The following is a 23,187-nucleotide window of genomic DNA, read 5'->3' on the forward strand; positions in this document are numbered from 1 at the left end:
AGCGGTGCCAAAGATATTCCCAAGTCAGGAAATGCTTTTTCAATGGAAACTAGGTCCTAACTATAATTACCTACAGGCAACCGCCAGCATTTTATATATATATATATATATATATATATATATATATATACACACATACATATATACACACACACACACACACACATATATACATACACATATATACATACACACACACATACACACACATACACACACGTTTATACATATATAAACACATACATATATTTAAACAGATAAAAATATTTCCAACATATTTTATTAGTTTTTCACAAACATGAACATATACAGCCAGCAGTGAAAAGCAATAAATGAACTGTTACATTGAGTGTACCAGTAGCAAGGCGAGTATGGGTGACAGAGCACTTGTTAATACATGAAGAATCCTGAAACCATCCTGACGGATAAAATATATATCTTGCATTGCCACTTTTCTCACACAGTATAAATTACATGCTAAGGCTGGTAACTCACAACTCCCACCTACCCCAACTCAAGCACCAAGATAGTCTGGCCCTCTACACTTGAATATCACGTTACAAGAAAAGGTGGGCATGTCCACAGCAATTTGAATTAAAATATTGAGTGCTCTCTTTAAACTTCAGATGGGAAGGGACTAGTAGAAGCCTGTAGCCATACCTGCAGATTTCTAATCTGTATGGCAATTATCAATCTTAACCTTAACCTGCTCCCTGCAGTCAGAACTGTTCAAGCATCATGTCCCATACCATGGAAATGGATCGTCTGCATAACCTACTGTATTCCTTCTTCCACAGTACTGAATTCTCAGCAGCACCCCACTGGCATACCTCCTACCACCATCCCAACACCAAGGGTGGCACTGGCGAATTCCAATGGCATGTTATCAGCCATTTAGCAAGACGTAATGCCAGCTCCACAAAATGCACTTCGGTCAGGGAATTCCTCGATCTTGGGTATAGCCCCGGTATGCAATGTTCCATTGTGTCCCAATATGTATGCTCTGTTAGTAACGCAAGCGAGTCACAGACTCCTTCCCAGTAGGACAACAAGGAATGGCATGCCCATATTATGTGTAGTAGGTCTGATCCTCAGTGTGACACCGGGTACAAAAGGACCCCACAGAGAGGAAGAGTGTTTGTACTTTTAAGGGTGTCAAGTACGCCCTATGTAATATTGACTAATGATAACTTTGAATTGTGTATTGCGAGGTATGAGAGTAAAGTACTCCCGGAGGAACAGCTGTTCCGTACCATGAAGTGGGCGAGCAAGGCCGGCTTCCCATTTGCCTCACGGGGGGGCAACAATACTTGGGCCCTCGGTGCTGATACTGCCTTCAATAGGTTCCCATCTAGCAAATCAGTGTGGGACCGGTAGATCTGAATGCCCAGGTCCTGGAAAGAATGCTGGGCCACTGGGATATCATGTGGACCTAGTGGAATCATTCTAGGAGGCAAGCACATCTCTAAACACGAACACATTGGATTCTGCATGATTGACCAGCAGGTCAGACTGATCCCCAAATAGTTGGAGGGTTCCAGCTATGGGTGTAATGGTCGTGTCACAAGTTTATATAAGCATGTCATCCCCGTAAAGGGAGAACATGAGTGAGTGGTGCTCGCATGCGATGTCCCATCCCACCCCATTGTGGCCCAGTCTTTGCCCGAGTGGTTCCATTGCCAATATGAACAGTAATAGTGAAAATCAACAACCCTGATGTGTGTCCTGTGATATTGCATATTATGTAGAGATTTCTGCATCTGTTCTACTCCTAGCCGTTGGATGGGCATAAAGGACTTCAACCCAGTTGATAAAGGTAGCCGGAATATTACATTTCTGTAATACTGAGAATGGGCAATGCAAGTCTAACGAGAAACAACCTGCATTAGAGAAGGGACTACATGCTATTTCCATGATTTGGCAGAGGTGCCTAATATCTAAGGAAGTACTCCGATGGGGAACGAATCTGCACTGGTCAGTATGTACCAGATGAAGTAGTAAGGAGAGTAGCCTCTGGTTCAGGTCGTGAGAGTGAGTGACAGAGAGGGGGGGAAAGACAGACAGAGAGGGAGAGGGGGGGAAAGACAGACAGAGAGGGAGAGGGGGGGAAAGACAGACAGAGAGGGAGAGGGGGGGAAAGGCAGACTGAGAGGGAGAGGGAGAGGGAGGAAAGACAGACAGAGAGGGGGGGAAGACAGACAGACAGAGAGGGGGGAAAGACAGACAGAGAGGGAGAGGGGGGAAAGACAGACAGAGAGGGAGAGGGGTGAAAGACAGACAGAGAGGGAGAGGGGTGAAAGACAGACAGAGAGGGAGAGGGGTGAAAGACAGACAGAGAGGGAGAGGGGTGAAAGACAGACAGAGAGGGAGAGGGGGGAAAGACAGACAGAGAGGGAGAGGGGTGAAAGACAGACAGAGAGGGAGAGGGGTGAAAGACAGACAGAGAGGGAGAGGGGTGAAAGACAGACAGAGAGGGAGAGGGGTGAAAGACAGACAGAGAGGGAGAGGGGGAAAGACAGACAGAGAGGGAGAGGGGTGAAAGACAGACAGAGAGGGAGAGGGGTGAAAGACAGACAGAGAGGGAGAGGGGGAAAGACAGACAGAGAGGGAGAGGGGGAAAGACAGACAGAGAGGGAGAGGGGGGAAAGACAGACAGAGAGGGAGAGGGGGGAAAGACAGAGAGAGGGAGAGGGGGAAAGACAGACAGAGAGGGAGAGGGGGGAAAGACAGACAGAGAGGGAGAGGGGGGAAAGACAGACAGAGAGGGGAAAACGACAGACAAGGGGGGAGAGGGGGACAGACAGACAAGGGGGGGGACAGACAGAGAAGGGGGGGGGACAGACAGACAAGGGGGGGGACAGACAGACAAGGGGGGGGACAGACAGACAAGGGGGGGGACAGACAGACAAGGGGGGGGACAGACAGACAAGGGGGGGGACAGACAGACAAGGGGGGGACAGACAGACAAGGGGGGGGACACAGACAGAGGGAGACAGCGGGGGGGACACAGACAGAGGGAGACAGCGGGGGGGACACAGACAGAGGGAGACAGCGGGGGGGACACAGACAGAGGGAGACAGCGGGGGGGACACAGACAGAGGGAGACAGCGGGGGGGACACAGACAGAGGGAGACAGCGGGGGGGACACAGACAGAGGGAGACAGCGGGGGGGACACAGACAGAGGGAGACAGCGGGGGGGACACAGACAGAGGGAGACAGCGGGGGGGACACAGACAGAGGGAGACAGCGGGGGGGACACAGACAGAGGGAGACAGCGGGGGGGACACAGACAGAGGGAGACAGCGGGGGGGGACACAGACAGAGGGAGACAGCGGGGGGACACAGACAGAGGGAGACAGCGGGGGGGACACAGACAGAGGGAGACAGCGGGGGGGACACAGACAGAGGGAGACAGCGGGGGGGACACAGACAGAGGGAGACAGCGGGGGGGACACAGACAGAGGGAGACAGCGGGGGGGACACAGACAGAGGGAGACAGCGGGGGGACACAGACAGAGGGAGACAGCGGGGGGACACAGACAGAGGGAGACAGCGGGGGGACACAGACAGAGGGAGACAGCGGGGGGACACAGACAGAGGGAGACAGCGGGGGGACACAGACAGAGGGAGACAGCGGGGGGACACAGACAGAGGGAGACAGCGGGGGGACACAGACAGAGGGAGACAGCGGGGGGACACAGACAGAGGGAGACAGCGGGGGGACACAGACAGAGGGAGACAGCGGGGGGACACAGACAGAGGGAGACAGCGGGGGGACACAGACAGAGGGAGACAGCGGGGGGACACAGACAGAGGGAGACAGCGGGGGGACACAGACAGAGGGAGACAGCGGGGGGACACAGACAGAGGGAGACAGCGGGGGGACACAGACAGAGGGAGACAGCGGGGGGACACAGACAGAGGGAGACAGCGGGGGGACACAGACAGAGGGAGACAGCGGGGGGACACAGACAGAGGGAGACAGCGGGGGGACACAGACAGAGGGAGACAGCGGGGGGACACAGACAGAGGGAGACAGCGGGGGGACACAGACAGAGGGAGACAGCGGGGGGACACAGACAGAGGGAGACAGCGGGGGGACACAGACAGAGGGAGACAGCGGGGGGACACAGACAGAGGGAGACAGCGGGGGGACACAGACAGAGGGAGACAGCGGGGGGACACAGACAGGGAGAGACGACGGGGAGAGACAGACGGGGAGAGACAGAGAGGGAGAGACAGACAGGGAGAGACAGACAGGGAGAGACAGACAGGGAGAGACAGACAGGGAGAGACAGACAGGGAGAGACAGACAGATGGGGGGAGACAAGAGGGAGACAGACAGATGGGGGGAGACAAGAGGGAGACAGACAGATGGGGGGAGACAAGAGGGAGACAGACAGATGGGGAGAGACAGATGGGGAGACAGACAGATGGGGAGACAGACAGATGGGGAGACAGACAGATGGGGAGACAAGAGAGGGAGAGGGAGACAGAGAGAGGGAGAGGGAGAGAGAAGGAGAGGGGGACAGACAGAGAAGGAGAGGGGGACAGACAGAGAAGGAGAGGGGGACAGACAGAGAAGGAGAGGGGGACAGACAGAGAAGGAGACAGACGTGGTGGAGAAGGAGACAGACGTGGTGGAGAAGGAGACAGACGTGGTGGAGAAGGAGACAGACGTGGTGGAGAAGGAGACAGACGTGGTGGAGAAGGAGACAGACGTGGAGAAGTGGACAGGGAGTGAGAGGAAGACAGACAGAGGGACATGGAGTGGGAGAGGGAGAAAGAGGGAGAGGCAGGCAGATGGAGTTGAGGGAGGCAGAGGGAGAGAGAGGGAGGCAGGCAGAGGGAGAGAGAGGGAGGCAGGCAGAGGGAGAGAGAGGGAGGCAGGCAGAGGGAGAGGGAGGGAGAAGGAGACAGAGGGAGAGGGAGAAGGAGACAAACAGAGGGAGAGGGAGAAGGAGACAGATGAGGAGAAGGAGACAAACAGAGGGAGAGGGAGAAGGAGACAGACGAGGAGGAGGAGAAGGAGAAGGAGACAGATGGAGAAGTGGACAGAGTGAGAGGTGGAAGACAGACACGGAGAGGGAGGGAGACAGAGGGAGGGAGAGGGAGGGAGAGGGAGGGAGGGAGAGGGAGGCATATAATCAAGACCAAAGTTATGAGGTGTAGATCAAAAGGTTGTCCATCTGGCAAAGAGTACAAGTGGTCCTTCAATAATAATACCCTTGAGATAGTAAAATCATATCCCTACTTGAGAAGAATTGAGGAGCATGTTGCCCATACATCGAACAAGGCATATGCTCATGGAAACGCACTGAAGGCACTTTAAGGGGCAACAGGCTATAGGCATTTTAACCATCTCCTAACTGTATTTGAAAGTTCCCTCAACCCTTTTATTTGCCGTAGAGACAATTAAAGTTAGTCATTGGCATTTTATGCATAAGGTAAACAGCAAGGTTTTTCTCAATTTTTGCACTTCAAATTCCATGGTTTCATTAGAAGCATTAAGGTTAGAACAAGAATTGGTGAGCATATTTACAAGAGGTCTAGCTGCTATTTTGAGATGGTAACATTGCACTTTATAAGCTAAAGATCATAGTTTAAGGAGCTTTATAACTATGCAATGTCCTCTTCTTTCTGCAGAATCTGGAACGTTCTAAGCTATGTTCAATTTGCACTTCAGCACTTTACATTGGCGAAATTAGACATCCAGAATATGATCTATGTTCAACTTAAAACCTTTTTAAAGTGTAATATTAGGAATTTCTCAACATTGTATTATATGAATTTAAGTTGAGTGAACCCTCGTTTTTATGTTATTCACTCTTGTCAACTGGCCACACCACGGGCATATCTAAATTGGAATCTGGGAGATAAGGTCCGAAGGTGTGTAATGCTATGTAGGATGAAATGCTTGCTTGTAAATACTTTAACAGATGCCTGGCGGAATATAGCCTGGGGGTGATAGAATTTGTAATCTTTGGCATGTAGATGTACAGGCGATTGAGCAGGTTATATTTGTTTGCCCAGTGTTAGGAGTTTATCAACAGAGGTTTTTAAACCCACCTTTTAAAAGATACGGAGAAATGCAAAAGCAGCTATGGCATTGATACTTTGTCCAATGAATAAATTAATGTGTGTAAAACTTTTTAAAATGTTTAGCTCTTTTTTTTAATTCGTATGAAATTGATCCATCTTATATACTGTAGATCTCACTGTAAGATCTAAAAACTTTCATTAAAACTTGAAACTTGAACCTGAATGTGCATCATCGAGCGGCTCTGACAATCAAGCTGAGGTCCGAAATTTTACAGTTTTGATCTGGCATGGGTGTGGCAGGTTTAATGTAAAAGGCCCTCGAGATGGGCTTGATATGTGGATGACCCTCAACAACGATAGATGTCAGAGGTAAGTGCTTCAATTTATTGACTTTTACGCATTTTCGTTTTCACTGCGAGACTCTAATTCACTTGAACTATTCCACTAAGAAGAAGTCCTGTTTCACAGAGATTTAACACATATTTGTTTGGTGTGTACATTAACTCACTAATCTATGTCACTATGGTGGTCATTACGGGGTAATGTAGCGTCCGTACCGCCAACAGGCTGGCGGTACGGAGGCCCTCATTACGACCGCGGCGGTAGCGCCGCGGTCCCACCGCCGGGGCCGGCGGTTTCCCGCCATTTTAGCCCCGGCAGTGATAATCCACCAGGGCAGCGCTGCAAGCAGCGCTGCCCTGGGGATTATGACATCCCTACCGCCAGCCTGTTTCTGGCGGTTTGCAGGAAGAGACTGGCAGTAAGGGGTGTCCTGGGGCCCCTGGGGGCCCCTGCACTGCCCATGCCACTGGCCTATCAGGGCCCCGGCCAGCTTTTCACTGTCTGCATAGCAGACAGTGAAAAGCACGACGGGTGCAACTGCACCCGTCGCACGGCCGCAACACCGCCGGCTCCTATGTTGCGGCCTCATCCCCGCTGGGCCGGCGGGAATGTCATAATGGGGGCCGCGCGAGTGCGGCGCAAGGCGGTTACCGCCTGAACCTTTGACCTACAGGTTACCCTCACATCTCTTTAGCAGGTGCATTAACCTCTGAGTTTTTCTCCCAGAATTAAAACAGGAGACATACAGATTGCAAACATATCTCGCCAGCAGCTGCAATCACCCACTAGGTGTTCAGAAATATGGATTACACACAGTAAAGTGCAGTTGAAGCCTTAGTCCCATGAGACATCATTCCCTTTTTAACCTGGCACATGCAGCACCTGTTTATTTTTCTGCTTTTTATCCTCTTATTATTTGTTTTTTTCTCCTTGTCTACTCCCTTTCAAGGTTGGGTCCGTCCTTGTTTGCAGCATCTCTTTTCCTATTGTTTATAGGATCAAGTTTGCGAGTGCGTGGGTCTTGCTTGCAAGATTCTTGTGTACAGTAAAGGGCTTGGAGCCCGCCTGTCGATCATCATTTGTTGGTTTGCGAGGCACTCTGCTTTACAGTCTCTCAATCATCATGGCAGGCATGACATGATTTCTGTTCCTCTGTGTGGTGCAGGGACCAAGCACTGATTGATTCAACTTAATTAGTGCTCATCCACTGCTCCCAGCGTGATCGAGGTACTATTTTGTTATTTTTAAACTTCTAGTGCCCTGCAAACAGAAGGCTTGTGACGGGCAAAAATGTGCCCAGCAGGACAAACAAAATTGCAAAGTTTTATTTTTTAAAGCTAACTTTCTTTGATTTTGCCAAGTCTTCTTTTCTCACTTGGCACTCATGTTTACTGGTTTTTGCTTGTGGGCGCTCTTCTAAAAAAAAATGACGACTAACTTGTTCGAAATATTGCTAAGCATTATGTGTAATTTCTGAAATGATGCTTTAACACATTACCGTGCAGTACACTGCAATCCGCCCCAATCCAATCCACTACAACCCACCCACCTCCAGTCCTCCTAACCCACCCCAGTCCAATCGGCCACACTCCAATCCAAAACAATAAATCCCGCTCCAATCCACCTCACCCCAATCCAATTCACACCAAACCAACTAAATCTGCCCCACTCCAATCCGCCCCACTCCAAACTCCAATCCACTACAATCTGCCCCACTCCAATCCGCCCCAATCCGCCCCACTCCAATCCGCCCCACTCCAAACCACTACAATCTGCCCCACTCCAAACCACTACAATCTGCCCCACTCCAAACCACTACAATCTGCCCCACTCCAAACCACTACAATCTGTCCCACTCCAAACCACTACAATCTGTCCCACTCCAATCCAATCCACCTCACTCCAATCCAATCCAATCCACCCCCTCCATCCCAATGCGCCACAACCCAATCCATCCCACACCAGTACACCCACCAATCCAATCCCCCAAATCCAGCCCAATCCACTGCAGTCCAGTCGACCCCACACCAGTCCAAACCAACCCCACCTCAATCAGATACACCGCAATCCACCTGACTCCAATCCAAACCCACCCCACCCAACCCAACTCCTATGCACTCCACGGTAACCCACTCCAATCCCACACACTCCAGTCAGCCCCACCTCAATCCAATCTACTCCACCACAATCCAGCCCCTCCAGTCTCCCTCACCACAATCCACCCCACCCTATTTCAATCCACCCCAGCCTATTTCAATGCACCCCAATCCAATCCACTCTAGCCGAATCCACCCCACTTCAATCACACCCCACCCCATTTCAATCACACCCCACCCCATTTCAGCCAACATCACTCCAGTTTATCCAGCCTACCCCACTTAAATCATCTCCAATCCTCCCCACCCCATCCCAATCCAATCCACCCCAGTTTAGTACACCTCAATTCAATCCATCCCATTCCGATCCACTCCAATCCAACACACCTCACCCCATTACAATCCACCCCACCACATTTCAATCCACCTCACTCCAATCCAATCTAAACCAAACCACTCTATTTTAAACCACCCCGCCCAAATTCACCAAACTCTCTAACCCACCATACACTACTCCAATCCACTTACTCTATCCCAATCCAACCCACCCCACCCCACTCCAATCCATCCAGCCTGCCTCACTCCAATCCAATACACCTGAATCCATTCGACCCCACTCCAATCCACACCACTCCAGCCTGCACATATCACTCCAGCCCTAACCACCCATCCCAATCCAATCTCACCCACCCCAATCCAGACTAATCCACTCCAATTCGTCATAATCCAATTCACCACAATTCAGTCCCCCCCACACCAACCAATCGAATCCCCCAATCCACCCCGGTCCACTCCAATCCACCCCACCCCACCCGAATCTGATACATCCCAATCCACCCCCTCCAGTCTGTCCACCCCAAGCCACCCCACTCCACTTCAATCCACCCCACCCAATACCATTTCAGTCTACCCCACCCAATTTCAATCTACCCCACTCCAAACCACTCCATCCCAGTTCAGTCCACCTCATTCCAGTTTATCCAGCATACCCCACTCCAATCATATCCAATGCACCCCACTACAATCCACCCCATTCCAATCCATCCCATTTCAATGCACCCTACTCAAATCCACTCCACCCCAGTTCAGTCCACCTCATTCCAGTTTATCCAGCATACCCCACTCCAATCATATCCAATGCACCCCACTACAATCCACCCCATTCCAATCCATCCCATTTCAATGCACCCTACTCAAATCCACTCCACCCCAGTTCAGTCCACCTCATACCAGTTTATCCAGCATACCCCACTTCAATCCACCCCACTCCAATCCCATCCAATTCATTCCACTACAATCCACCCCAACCCAGTTCAATCCACTCCACTCCACCTCAATGCAATCCATCCCATTCCAATCCAATTCGTTCTAGCCCCACTGGAATCAGACTGGGGCAAATATGACCCCATCTACCCTACAGGATAAGCAGACCCCCTCACTATTCAGGCAAAAATAAATTATCCTTATTCATGTCTAGTGGGCTTTCTGACCATCAGAGGGTGGCGATTTAGAGTAAACACTGTAATGGCTTTGGGGGGAGGGGGAGGGTGTGAAAGACTGAGGTTTCCTTTGGAGGGAAGCACACCTACTCAAGGAAAATGTTTGTGAGAATACTTGTGCCACGAAGAGCTGGTGACTTTCAGCACCTTTGTGAATTTTTACTAAAGAAGGTTTAACTAAAATAAGCAGTTCTCAAAGTTCTGCCCAGTGATTACAAGACAAGAGTCCACAAACTAAACTGCACTAGTGGAGGTTAGGCTTTTAGGGGACGAACAAGCAATTCAGTCAGAAGCTGAACAAGCAAAACAGATAAAATATATCAATGACAAACTACTTGAATACAACTCGTCTGGAAACAGTTCACACCAGTTTTAGTTTACTGTACACAGCGGCAACTGTGCCTAGCTAAAGAAACAGTGGATTCAATTATGTCAACATCAGAATGTTTTGTGTAATCATAAAAGTAGCAATACGTCGATTAACAGACAAATGATATTAGTGATTGTAATAACACAGGCATACGCTGTATGCAGTAAAACGTTGCCGCACTTTCAATTCAGAACTGCAAGGTGATACATAATGCAGAAATGTATTTATTTAAAATTTCACGGACAAAGAGCAGAAAAGGAATGATTTTTGATGGAAAAGTGGGCTTTCTACAGAATATGAATTAGATTTCTACTGGGTCAGCTAATGGTAATGCTTTGGAACTCACTCCAAAATAAATTAGAAAAATCAGCACCTGAAGGTTTCTGAACGTGTACGAGATGATGTATTTATTATAATTTATTCATTTCAAGAAGTATATTAAAAAAACTCTGAAATACTTTGGCATGTGAACATAATATACACGTGTATGTTATATTCTTGCATGAAAAAAACAAGGGAAAATGACTTTGCTGACCTTTTTGTTTTTAGGTTGAGCGTAAGATTATGACCTCAAGTATACAAGCGTAAGCGTATGACCTCAAGTATACATCTGTGTTTACATGTTTACACTTTTATTCTCCCTTGACCAGTGCTTCACTCTGGCTACAGTCCTGCCCCAGCCCTGCACTTTAACGTTAGCCCTTTCCTCTGCCCCCAACCCGCTCCTCCCGCTACCCTTATATGCGCCCTGGTCAGTGCTTTCCTCTGCCCACAGTCCAGTACTTGGCGACGGTGCTGTTCTACCACAATTGGCGGCCCCGAGCTCCTTTTAGGATGTTTGATGGAAAATGAGGGCCATTCTGACACAACAAGAGACCCTCCTCCCCAGCCAGGCTACAGGGGAATTCAGAGCATTACTGTGCGAGCCCCATTACCACCATCCTACTACAACCCATCTATACCACTCACCTTCTAGGGCAGAAAGAAACTCACACTGGAAATCTGAGCTTTAGATGTATGCAGGACACTAGATTTATGTGGCAGAGAGGACCAAACTGAGGCAGGGTCGAGCAATTTATGTGGCAAGAAAAGTCCAGTTATACATTTACAACGCCAAAAGCTCAAACTCTTGCAAATGCGAGACCCACTGCATTACAAATGCTTGTGTTTCTGTCTCTCCACAAGGAAAATATTTTGTTCCCTACCTGTAGAAGCCCCCTTCACGTCTCCCACTCTATTAAAGGAGGTATGAGGGTTTTACTACTGCCCTAGACCAAAGTATATTTCTGACCATTTAACCAGTGGGAAGTGAATAGCCTTTATATACCAAAGCCTGTAGGTATATGGATGTACGCAGGCTTCCAGAGCTTAGCCACCTTTGAACGCCGAATTCCCACCTACATAATTAGATTTACTCATAGAGAAACCTTTGTAGGGAAACTCCACTTACAAGTGTAAAACTTTTTGGAATTTGAAAAACAGTTTTGTAAATGAAGCGATTTTCTCATTAAAAAAATGCAACAATGAAGCCCCGTGCGCTAAAATCTGAGTGCATATCAAGCCACGCCACAATAATTTAACATTATGCTCAAGATAGATGGAATTTGTGAATGAACCAAAATTGCACTTCCAATTTTGTACCATCCCAGGCAGACTTTCACATGGTCTAATACACGTATCTGAAACTGTCAGCGGAACAGCACTAATTGCGTGGTTATTCATCATTGGCAAAGTAACTTTGACCATTGATCATGCCAGGGGTGACAAACTATTTTGCAAGTACTTAGATGAGCTGTAATTCTAGACATTGCTAGGACGATGAAACGATTTTCATACATTTCAAACATTAAATTCAACTTCTAGATACCAACACTGACAACTTTCTATAGGCTACAGGGAGGTTCAAATAAATGGCAATGTCAATCGTCAATTGCATAAGTATGTAATTCCCTAGTTTTCAAGTGAAATGTTTAGAAACAGTTCTCTAAACTACATGCCCACAAAAAACCGAGTGTTACGAGCTCAAGCCAAGAATTTGCCAGAGTACACCGAGGCAAGCTGATGAAAGTTCCTTTTATGTTAGCAAAACGCTTACCAAACAATAATTAGCAAGTGAAACTGATTTCGTTAACGTTTAAGAAACCTTCCATCATAATACAAATACTTCAAGATCCAAGCAAAATAAAAAAAGTAAAGCCTGCTTATCGAATATGCTCAGAAAATGTAAAGGACATTGACATGGGTGAGGATGATGTTATGAACAAAACCCGTACGTACTAACAGGATCTTCTATACAGGCTAGGAAAGGATATCGATTACAAGTTACTTTACTGCAAATACGCAGCATTTTATTTATTTACATGACTGATTAAACTTCAAGTTCCAAATGAACTCAAAAGTGCAATACAGGATAAAACAAAGTAGCACATTAGACAAAATTAAAAGGTTTGCATCAAGAGCCACGTTGCAAGTAGCTTTAAAGAGAACTGGTCAGTTATTTATCGGGAGTGACAGGAGCCTCAGAGTTGACAGAAAGTTCCAGTTAGAGCGCAGAGATACTCTAAAAGAATATGCATGCAGAGGCATGTCGTACATCTAACAGGGCTCACAGGATGGATGAGGGTATTCAAAAAGTAATTAACAAGTCGGAAGGAGCCCTTTCCTCTTGTAGCTTGCCCACACCTGCCTGTGTTGTTGCTCTCCCTCACTCTCAGCCCACATGCTGACTTGCTCTCCCTTCACCTCCAACCCCTCTTCCTCGTTGTTGTCTGCTACTCCGACCACTCCATAAACAAAAAAGGCACTATGACGCCCACTCCTCAATAAACAAAAAAAGTCGCTATGACGAAGCCAGTGCGACCAGGAGATATGACTGAAAGCTTTTAAAAGAGAGCAACAAAGCAATGATTAATTTGTCGGATGCAACCACACTTACCATAGGAAAAAAAAAGTTAGCACGCAGCAGATTGGCTGAGTGACATATTCCATTTCCTCTTTTAGCTAAAAATTTCCTACCTTTGAAAATGCTTCCGCAAACAAGCCTAAAAAAGTTCTGCATGTGACCCAACTTCCCTTAAAGAGCAACACTCATGTAAACTAAGCACCATAGGTCCAGTTCCAGGAAATTGAGCAAGAAACACCTTCCAGTAAGTCATGGCCCTATGGCAAATGTAATCCTAGTTGCTGTTTTCCTGACGACTAGGGATGACTACCGTTGGGGATTTGAAATGAACTTTAATATTGGGGTCCCGAAAAGTGGGCAAGGAATACAGCTTCAGGGATTCTGGTCACAGAACAACCTTGGACTATCACCCTGGAACCAAGGTCGTAACAAAGGGAATCACCCCATAAAATAAGCTTTGAGCCAGAATAAAAAGGAGTTAATCCTAAAAAGAAGCATTCCAAAAAAACCATCATCCAAACAACAAGAGATTTATTCAACAACGTGGTCCGAACTGAATGCGTTGAATTATTGTTAATATTCTTCTTTCGATCACAACATTTACAACAACATTACATACACAGGTGGTTGCTAACCACACAGAATCCCTGTTGCAAGTTAAGATGAAAGTCAGGATATGTTCTGCCATAACAGAACCAGGACTTGCCCGACCATCTGCTCTGAAGAAGTCAAAACGAAGGAGAACGGACTCGTAAAGAACGTGGCCTTAATCAAAAGGCATTAGAGCGCATAATCGGAAAAAAATGAAAATCGGAAAAAAATGAAGATCAGACTTAAGAACGAGGAGAGATGAAAAGTAGTCTGACATGGACAGCAGCTCACCAGGACAGCCAACGAGCCTAAGAAAAGCTACAGTCTGCAAAGACGAACATCTCTGTAGGAAGTCACTGCAGGGTGAGCATGAAGGGGTGACATTGTTTCTTGATCCTGTCAGTGGAAGATGGTAAACTTAAACCAACCAAAAACGAACCTCAGTAAGTTGCTAATGACATGCTTGGTTCTACCCCCATTTTGCCCGTTTTAAGACTGCATCACAAGGGTATTGCAACCTTGTGCCCGTGCCACTCAGTTTAGTAAATAGGAGAGAAAACTTGATGAATGCATAAATATCTGAGTTGTGAGCGTTCGTCCACTGCCACAGAACTGCAACTGGGATGATAGCTGTGCTACAGAGGAGAACCGTACATGTAGATAATAACAAATTTCATGCAAACCCCGCCTAGTAACAACGGTTTGAAACGGAAGAATTCTTCAATTGGACATTACATTTACACTTTCTAAATGGACGTTCCTTTGACAAAATCAGACTCATAACAACATTATAAACTATGTAGAAATGAAACCCAATTGCTGTACTCTTAATATACTTCATTACCAAATAAATTCCAGCTGTAACAGGTCTATGAGTAATCCACATCAATAAATCTCTGTAGGAAAAAATATATTTAAAAAAAAAAATGAGGTGGAAGGCTAAAAGTTACGCTATTAGATTTGTGTTTGCAGACTGTGTGTAGTACTTCTGAAAATGTTTTACAAAGTCTAACAGATACACACATTTGGATCTACAGGATGTACAGATGCATCAACTTAGAGAAACAAAATCACAAAAATTAGGAATAATATGCCTACGATTCATAACGTAGAATTTTTGGCTCTGCAGAGTAAATAAGCTGGATCTCAGAGTTAAATTGGAGGGTACTGAAGTACATTGAAACCTAACCACATGCACACACGTTCCAAGCATTGCGCACAGAAAGGGGAGTATTATCAGGAAACTTACTTTAGATGTTTGTACTTATTTTGTATTTACTAAAATGTATTTCTTTTCAAATTCTCTCCTTCCTGTATGAATTCACTGTGAAAACGTGAATATTTGCATCCTTGTGAATGGCTAATTCAGGAGTACGGTGGACTTTCCCAAAAAGTTGGAAAACATTGCAATATGCTTGTGAAAACACACAATGTTTTACTATGTGAATGTACAACACATTTCCACTGCATTTCTCGGACCACCACACTGGAAATGAAGTAGCAATACCCAATGTCCTAAGCTCAAATCTACGTTTGCATAGAGTACATATGAATTATGCAATCAGCACAGAGCTTAACTGCGCGTATGTAAAGTAATTTGGTGAATCGCTGAATAAACGCATTAGGAAATTAGGATTTTTCTAATACAAAAAAAAAAAAAAACTGTCCTTGAAAAAGCTTTCTGAATAGGCCCTTTCATTCCAGGACTGAAAAATGGTTATAATTGCAGTGTCACCCTGAACACCAAATTACTACTTCAAACTCTTTTCCCGTGAAATAGCAAATGCAATTGCCTGGAAGTCATGTGAGCCATGAGTAACAATGCATCTTTTCTGCCAGTGCACGTGACTTCAAGGATCAGTCTAGATCATAAGTCTGCGAAATAAAAAATAAAAAAATAGAACTGTTTCACCAACTGTTCCTCTTTCCATAGTTAAAACTTATTTAAGCAAATAGGCTCTGCACAGATTAAATTATAGAATAATAACCCCCGAAAAGTAATGTATTTCAACATACTGAATGCACTACCTGTAATTATTAACAGTTTATCGTAAGTAGCCATATTTTTAAATATACTGTGGACAGATGACCTGTATAAACTATCTGAAAAAAAAACCTTAACAGCCTAAACCAGTTGATACATTTAGCTATGGTTTGATTAGAGCAGTGGTTCTTAACTCGGGGTCGGAGAATGCCTGGGGGTCTCTGAGTTCTACTCATGGGGTCCACAAGTGTTTTATAAAATCAAACAACATTAAAATTAATAAAGTCAAATTAATAAAGTTTATACAATGAAAGAAACAACACTGAAAACTGGCAACTTTGTCCTATATTTGATTGTGAATTAAACAAAATATTTCCACATTTGAGCATGTGTGTATATTTGTTTTTGCATTTTTGTGTATTGTTTTGAGGTTCCAATCATAGAAATTGCTTAGGTAGGGGGGACCCCCCACATCCAATAATGACTCAGTTGAGGTTCCCGGATTCCAGTAATGATTCAGTGGGTGTCCACAGTAGTCAAACGTTTAAGAACTGCTGGACTAGATGATAGTAAACTACTGTGAAGGGCCAAACTTTGTTTTTAAAGTGTTACAAAGGTTTTGATAAATATTAATATGGTCAATATTATTTTTCAGCCTATAAATCACCTATTGCAAAAGTAATTCTATATTGTTTAGAAAAAAACAAATGTTCTTGCATTCTTGGAAGAAATACATATAAGTCAATGTAAATTCAGAACTGAGGCCTGAAAAAAGTAAATGTAATCTAGAAGAAATATATATCTTCAGGTACAAAATGAATTATGGATGGCAAGATGAAGGAAAATATACTCTTACGTGACACCACCTAATAAACTGCAGAAATAAAACCAAGTTAGTCACAGATTAAGAATTTGCCAGGGTACGACAACACAACAGCACTACACTTCAATGTGTCACTCCTTAAAAAAAAATATATAAAGTCAAGTAAAAGTCTTGGGGCTCCGTTTAAGTAATAAAATAAGTGTGGAACATCTAACCACTTAATGCAGATATACCTTTTCACTGTACTCTATCTTGGTGCACAAATGGATCGTGTACACAATCAACACTCGGGTGTATTGATGACTTGACAGGATGAACTAGTACTTCATAAAAAGCGGAGTACCAGCACAAGGTCAGCAGAATATTTCTTCTATGTTCCACAGGTCTAGCCATTCCCAGCCGCCCCATCAATCACCCCACATATATTTGCACATTTAGGAATTAAGATTATTGGTCCACGCTTCCCAAGAGATCCTTGATCCTCCATGCAACCCTTTACAGTAAACCTGGATACTGAAATTTGAAAAACTACGCTTTATAGGAGGAAGCTTTAGGGAAACGGGGTCTTGGCAATTATGTATATCCCGGGCTGGTTCTGTGTTGTTGACATATTTGAGTTCCCACGGTCAAGGAAACAAACTGAAGGTCTCATGCATCAGCATTTTGTACCTATGAAATAAAACATCTGTACCCATGGCAGAGCTCTACAGGCACGACAATCGGAATGAGCGTTGTGTCACATGACAGCTTATCAGGCACTGTATACGAAATTAGCTTCTCATTCACCGCAGGCATTGCCTAGCCTCTGAGATAAACTGCCACTGAAGGAAATCAATTGCTACCACAGATTATAAAGTGAGAAAAGATGAGGGTGTTTAGGGAAAATAAATCAAGAGTACAGAATGAAATATCAACGAAATACACCCCATCCGGGAAGTTTAAAGTTTAGTTGAAAAAATGAAAAACAAAAACTGTTGTAACTTGTTGCACTTCCCTAACTGTAGACCACAACTCTGCAAACAGTTCCTGACTTGAAATTAAAAAAACAGAAATTAGGTAAAACAAACTTAGCATAGATGGTATGGTAATCTTTATGACTGATGTTTCAAACAGTTTTTAGCACTGACATTTTCAAGTGCAAATTCCGTCATAGTACAGCCTCATAAAGTTGTAGGCTGTCCAGTGTGCCTCATCCTGAAAACTTAACGTTTTCATCCCAAATCTGTCTGACACACCATTTTATGATGGCATGTTCTGGGGACTGCGTAGTGGTTCATGTCCGTTTGAGTGGACACAGGCCAGTGGGCTCTGGGGGTGTGATTTTGGTGCCAGAAACATTTACCAACTGCACATGCATATATGAGGTAAGTAGGAAGCCCTTAGTCTACCAATAAGAGATAGTCTAGACTAGGTGATGCTAGCTATAGCATCCCGGAAATATGACTTGGTATGCAAGATGTTCCGTCTAATGTACGGTTTTGGATATTGTGTATGATAGAGCTGAACAATTGGTAATGTTGAAAATTCAACGAAAGCTAATTAGAACTTTGAAATGTTGTGAAGTCCATTCAGGACAATGGAGTGGCTCAGGGCTTATGACGGCTAGTATAAGCCTTCTGATCCAATATTCCAATGTTTGTCTTTCTGTTTCCCCCATTTTAAACGTAGAACATTCTACCCTTAGTGGGTGCGATGTTCTAATAGCCCTTCTGCCTCAGGCTATATACCTGCTGCTAAAGGCCACCACCCTTGTTGTAGGCTCTTGCCAGAGGCTCAGGTCAACAACTATAGTTCAGGGCCTTTGACAACCGGTACAGCCCTCAGCAGCGGGCTACATGACTATAATATAAAACATATTTTCTGTCTTATGCACACAAGAAGTGGTCAGACTATTATGTTTTCTTCCATATGCTTGTCCAGGTGACAAGCGGTGTTTGGACCAACACAACAGCTAACTACACTGCAGTTCCATGTTGTATTGTGTATTTTGGATGCTCTGTATAGTTTTGGAAGTTTGCCCCCTCCCGGCGGTGACAGTCTGAATATCTCACATAATTATAGGTATATTTATAGAAGAAATCTAGACAAAAAGGAAAGGCTGTCCTTTCCATGTTTACTCCAGGCAAGCTTAATCACAGGTGGCCGCTCTGCTTTTCCCTGTTCTAGACCACACCATTGGGTAACACAGCAGTATATAAAAACCCTAATGCATGAATTCGATCATTCACTGCAGGCCCAGAAATACAGAGGGAGACGTCAGCATTTAACCTTTCAAACACCAGGGTACTACATACTGCTGCACAATGATGCCAAATAATCTCGGTGCACTGGTTAAGGGTATGATGTGCCAAAACGATTAACTTTAACACCATACACATGCATAAATTGGGAATCTGTAGGATTTCCGTATGAGCACATGGCGAACCCCTATAAGCTTTCTGTCCAATTCGGAAAGCGCGGAGGAGGGGGGGGGGTGCTTAGCCAATGTAAATTTAGTCAATTTCTCTGCAGTCCACAGTTTGTTTATATTGAGTCGATGGTCACTACCATAAAGGGTTTCTCTGACACTGCTAAACCTACCTACTACTCATCCCTGTGGAAATGGTTCTCGCCCAGAGCCGTACGAGTCAGTTGATCATCACCTTCACATTAATTGTGAGCTGACAGTCAGGCACCTTTCTATTTATCTGTTGATGACCTTCAGCGCTGATGTGTACACCGATTCACTGTCTTGGCTGGCTCACTTAGTGGAACCCTGACCCCCAGGTCCCACCTAACCACGTTCTTAGATTGAACCGGGTGACAGTGTCCCTCCCTCGCTGTCAGCCTGGGCTCTGTCAAGTACTACCACCCATCACCCTTTAAGCATGCATTTCTAGCCTAGCACAGAGATGACATCCTCCCCATGCAGGGAACCAAGCCTATTAATTTCTAACTCAGATATTCTTCACAATCAGTCATCCTCATTTGAGATCAAGCAATACTTTTACCATAGGGTGCCACAGTACGGAATTAAAATGATTTATTTTCTATTTGTCTGAGGTTGCGCGCCCTGTCGTCAGTAAACACTGACCTAAAGCTTCTGCTCGGATAGGTACCCTCCTCTCACGGCCCCCTGGTGATTTTGAACCCAGACTACCTCGGTTAGACCAGGATCACGACGTTCTAACATCTCTATCCCGTTCTAACCCCATGAACAAGGTCACTCACTCAGCCTTGGTTGGCTCAAGTAGTTTCGCGTCAAGGCTGCTGCATGCTCCCGAGCACCCGCGGTGGGGCTGCCTGCCTCGCCTAAAGCTCCGTTCACCATCCCTCGGATCACTTTCATCGCCATCTCTGACTGCTGACCGGCTCTGTCACGGGACTGCGTCGTCACCGCGCAGGCGTAAAACCTGTATATCCTAGCGTGTTACGTCAACGCGCAAGGGGGTGGAGGAAGCGGAAAGGAGCTGGCCGCAGTACTGACGTGATAGATGCCTAACGTCACGGACGCTCTAAGTCCGTATTGCCACCGAACAGAAATACAGAAGCCCTGCTTAGAAACGCTAGATTCTCAAAGTAATATCAACACGTACATCACTTTTGTGCGGCGTTTGCGGGAGTTGTGGTTTTTATGTGTAGTACGAAACAGGTATTGTTCTACTCCAATTTGGCTGCATACTGGCAATGTACCAGTTTCAGGCTTGAGAATTTAATGGCTTTATTTTTGCTGTCTACCCCACGCCTCAAAATAGCTTCTACTTTAATAGAAGTCAATGGGGAAAATATATTTTCCCGATTATTTTGTATAATCTCCCATTTTCATTTTCTTAAATGTTGGCATGTATGGTATCGAACAAGCATGCATGAGCATGACCCCCTTTATAAATACCTGATGGAGCCTTGGACCGCTCTCCTAAAATCGGTCATCCGTGGATCTTTTTAAGTTGTCTCAAAAGATGCAGGAAATTAGCATTAGTCAAACAATTTCCAATTAACAGGGTAACACATTTGACTTCACAATGATGGTCTGGAATAAAAGTAAGAGTTGTATTACATGTTAACAAGTTAAAGTCTAAGATTATCTAGTTTAGGACCTACGTTAATCAAAATTTCTAAATCTAGGGCAAATCTAAAAAAAACGGAAAAATGTAGAAAAAGGAAATAAAATGCTCATGCATATATCAAAGGTGTCAGCATTTCAGAAGCTCGGTCAAAAGACTTCTTAGTCTCACTCTGCAAAAGGGGAACACATGAAGGGCAAAGTATAGAGGTCTGTACTTCTCAAAGTCCAAAGGAAAGTGAGAGCCTAACAACCTGTATGAGTGCTAAATATTACACAAATCCTTCCAGGCAACACCCCTAGTCCACACCATCAGGTCTCCGTTGTCTTTTCTATTCTCACGTTGTAAGCTGCAACATCGATGGATTTTCCCAGAGCAGTCCTGAGAACGACATCGCCCTTGAGCCCCGCAACATTCCTGAATGAGGACTGTCAGCTCACGCTCTGGCTTTCCATGTTCCTCCATCAAAGTCCCTTTCTTGGTCTCTTTATTGCTCAGACAGTGTTACATCTATTTCCAAACTAACATTTCATGTGAACATTCAAGCAAAGAAAAAGACATGAAAGCAGAAATTTAAAGCATGTCGAAAGGAATTCAGGCCCAGTCATATCAAGTTAACAATATAATTTAATGGTGCACATTTAATGTGTGTCATTTTTGCATTTGTAACTTATAAAATATATGAAAGTGTCAGTACATCAAACGCAAATTAATTAATGTTACATTTTAAGTGAATGCAATGCAACTTCGAATTCATGAGCATAAATGCAACTGAGAACTACATTTTAAATTCAAATGTGAAAACAGTGCACAAGTTTACATAAAATCTTTCTGATTTCTAAAGTAACTACATTTCAATAATTTGAGGATGGTTATCTTTCATCTCTAAAAAAATTAAATGTATTTAATAAGGTCATGGCACACAGGATATTTATGAATCTCTAGTTCTACAATGAATGCGCTTCAGTATAGGGTCCAAGTGCAATTCTTTATGCCAATAACATTAGAACACACAGAGTATGTAAGGGTAAGTGCACATACATATTTCATATTTGTGACATCTAGGGGAGGAGTCAAACATACTCTCCCCAATCCCCCTATAATGGCGTATCAAGCCATCACATCAAGATATAGATCTCTTATCAGAAGGACCATTCAAAGCCTTATACATGTACTCAGAAATTTTTGTGTGGATTCCTCCAGATGCTTCATGTCATCCTAGTATCAGCACTGTCTATCTTCTAATTCCATATCTGCTCTTTACCTATTTTTCTCCCTTCTTCTCCTGTGCACATTTGTAACCCTAATAAAGCCCAAACAAGATAATTCCCCAAAGAGCAATTATCAATAAACATCTCAAGATGCTTCCAAAAATTCCTTTCCCTAAATTTTCAAACTATCTGCCAACAGCAGACAAACCATTCTTCTGCTTCCCATGCACCTGTTGCTTCCAGTTGCTTCATGTCTTTCTTTAGATCAGTAATGTTCTTAATATACTTCTTCAAGTCCTTACTATTGTCAGTGATGTAAGTACAGCATTGCTGAACTTTTAACATCCTGCAAACTCCTCTCTCCTTTGCAAGAAGAACATCTAATGCATCTGTTTTGTCAAACCATAAATTTAACCACTGCCATCTCACTGTATATAACTAAGAATGGTCCAGCAGATTTGTAGGAGGCTTGTCAACTACAGTGGACAACGTTCTAATCTTGTGAGAATCCAGTGTCACTCCTGCAGATGTACTAATTGTACCAAAAATGTCTCCAACAATTTCACTAGTACTAGCTCCTCTTCTCCTCCTGGTATGTTCTCTCCCTGCTGGATAATCAAGATGTCTCTCATGATAGATCTTCAGAAAAACTACTCCCTTATCATCTCCTGGGTAACATATAATAAACATTCTCCCTACAAACATAGTAAACTACAGGAATAACAGGATCCCCACCACCTAATTATAATTACCAGTTTCCTCTGATTTCAAAGGTGTGATCACATTCAGCGGCGGTCTCTGTGCAAGGGCGTTGAGGCTCTGCCCCTTTAAATTTACATTTACAGTAAAAACAAAAGCAACCATAGCAGTGTTAAATCTATTTTAATTCAAAATACACACTTGTAAGTTGCTAGAACTGGGGGCACTGTCTACCCCACTCACCGCATTGTTGCTGTGATCAACAACACACTCTAGTGTAGACACATGACTCACGGCCTTTCACTACCTGCTTTTGCATTGCTCTCCTGGGCAGGCCCAAAGTCGGAGTGTTTGCCGGGCTGACATTCTCACAGCTCTGAGGCCTGTGAGGTCATCAGCTTGGCAAAGGCTGAGCATCAAGACCCAGTCTCCGCCCCCTGATGACATTGGAGTAAAGTTAAGCCCGGGCATTTCAGATGCAAGTGCTGTAGCGCTAAGCCTCCACGTCAATCAGGGAGTGGAAAGCATTGTCACCCCACCCTTTCCCAACTCGTCACAGGGTGGGGTGGGACCCACCCTGTAAT

The 23,187-nt window shown here is 44.8% G+C and overlaps 1 protein-coding gene across 1 annotated transcript in view; it reads right to left on the reverse strand.

The window, feature by feature from the left end:
• ATP6V1B2 (ATPase H+ transporting V1 subunit B2) overlaps positions 1-20,027 on the reverse strand; it is a 129,897-nt gene extending 109,870 nt beyond the window's left edge. Inside the window, exon 1 of the mRNA XM_069213455.1 lies at positions 19,861-20,027. Within this exon, the coding sequence (XP_069069556.1) occupies positions 19,861-19,984 (124 nt within the window). The 5' untranslated portion in view covers positions 19,985-20,027. The remainder of the gene's footprint in view (positions 1-19,860) is intronic.
• Positions 20,028-23,187: the final 3,160 nt, after the last annotated feature.

The sequence above is a fragment of the Pleurodeles waltl genome, chromosome 11, assembly GCF_031143425.1.
Source record: "Pleurodeles waltl isolate 20211129_DDA chromosome 11, aPleWal1.hap1.20221129, whole genome shotgun sequence".
NCBI classification, from domain to species: Eukaryota; Metazoa; Chordata; class Amphibia; order Caudata; family Salamandridae; genus Pleurodeles; species Pleurodeles waltl.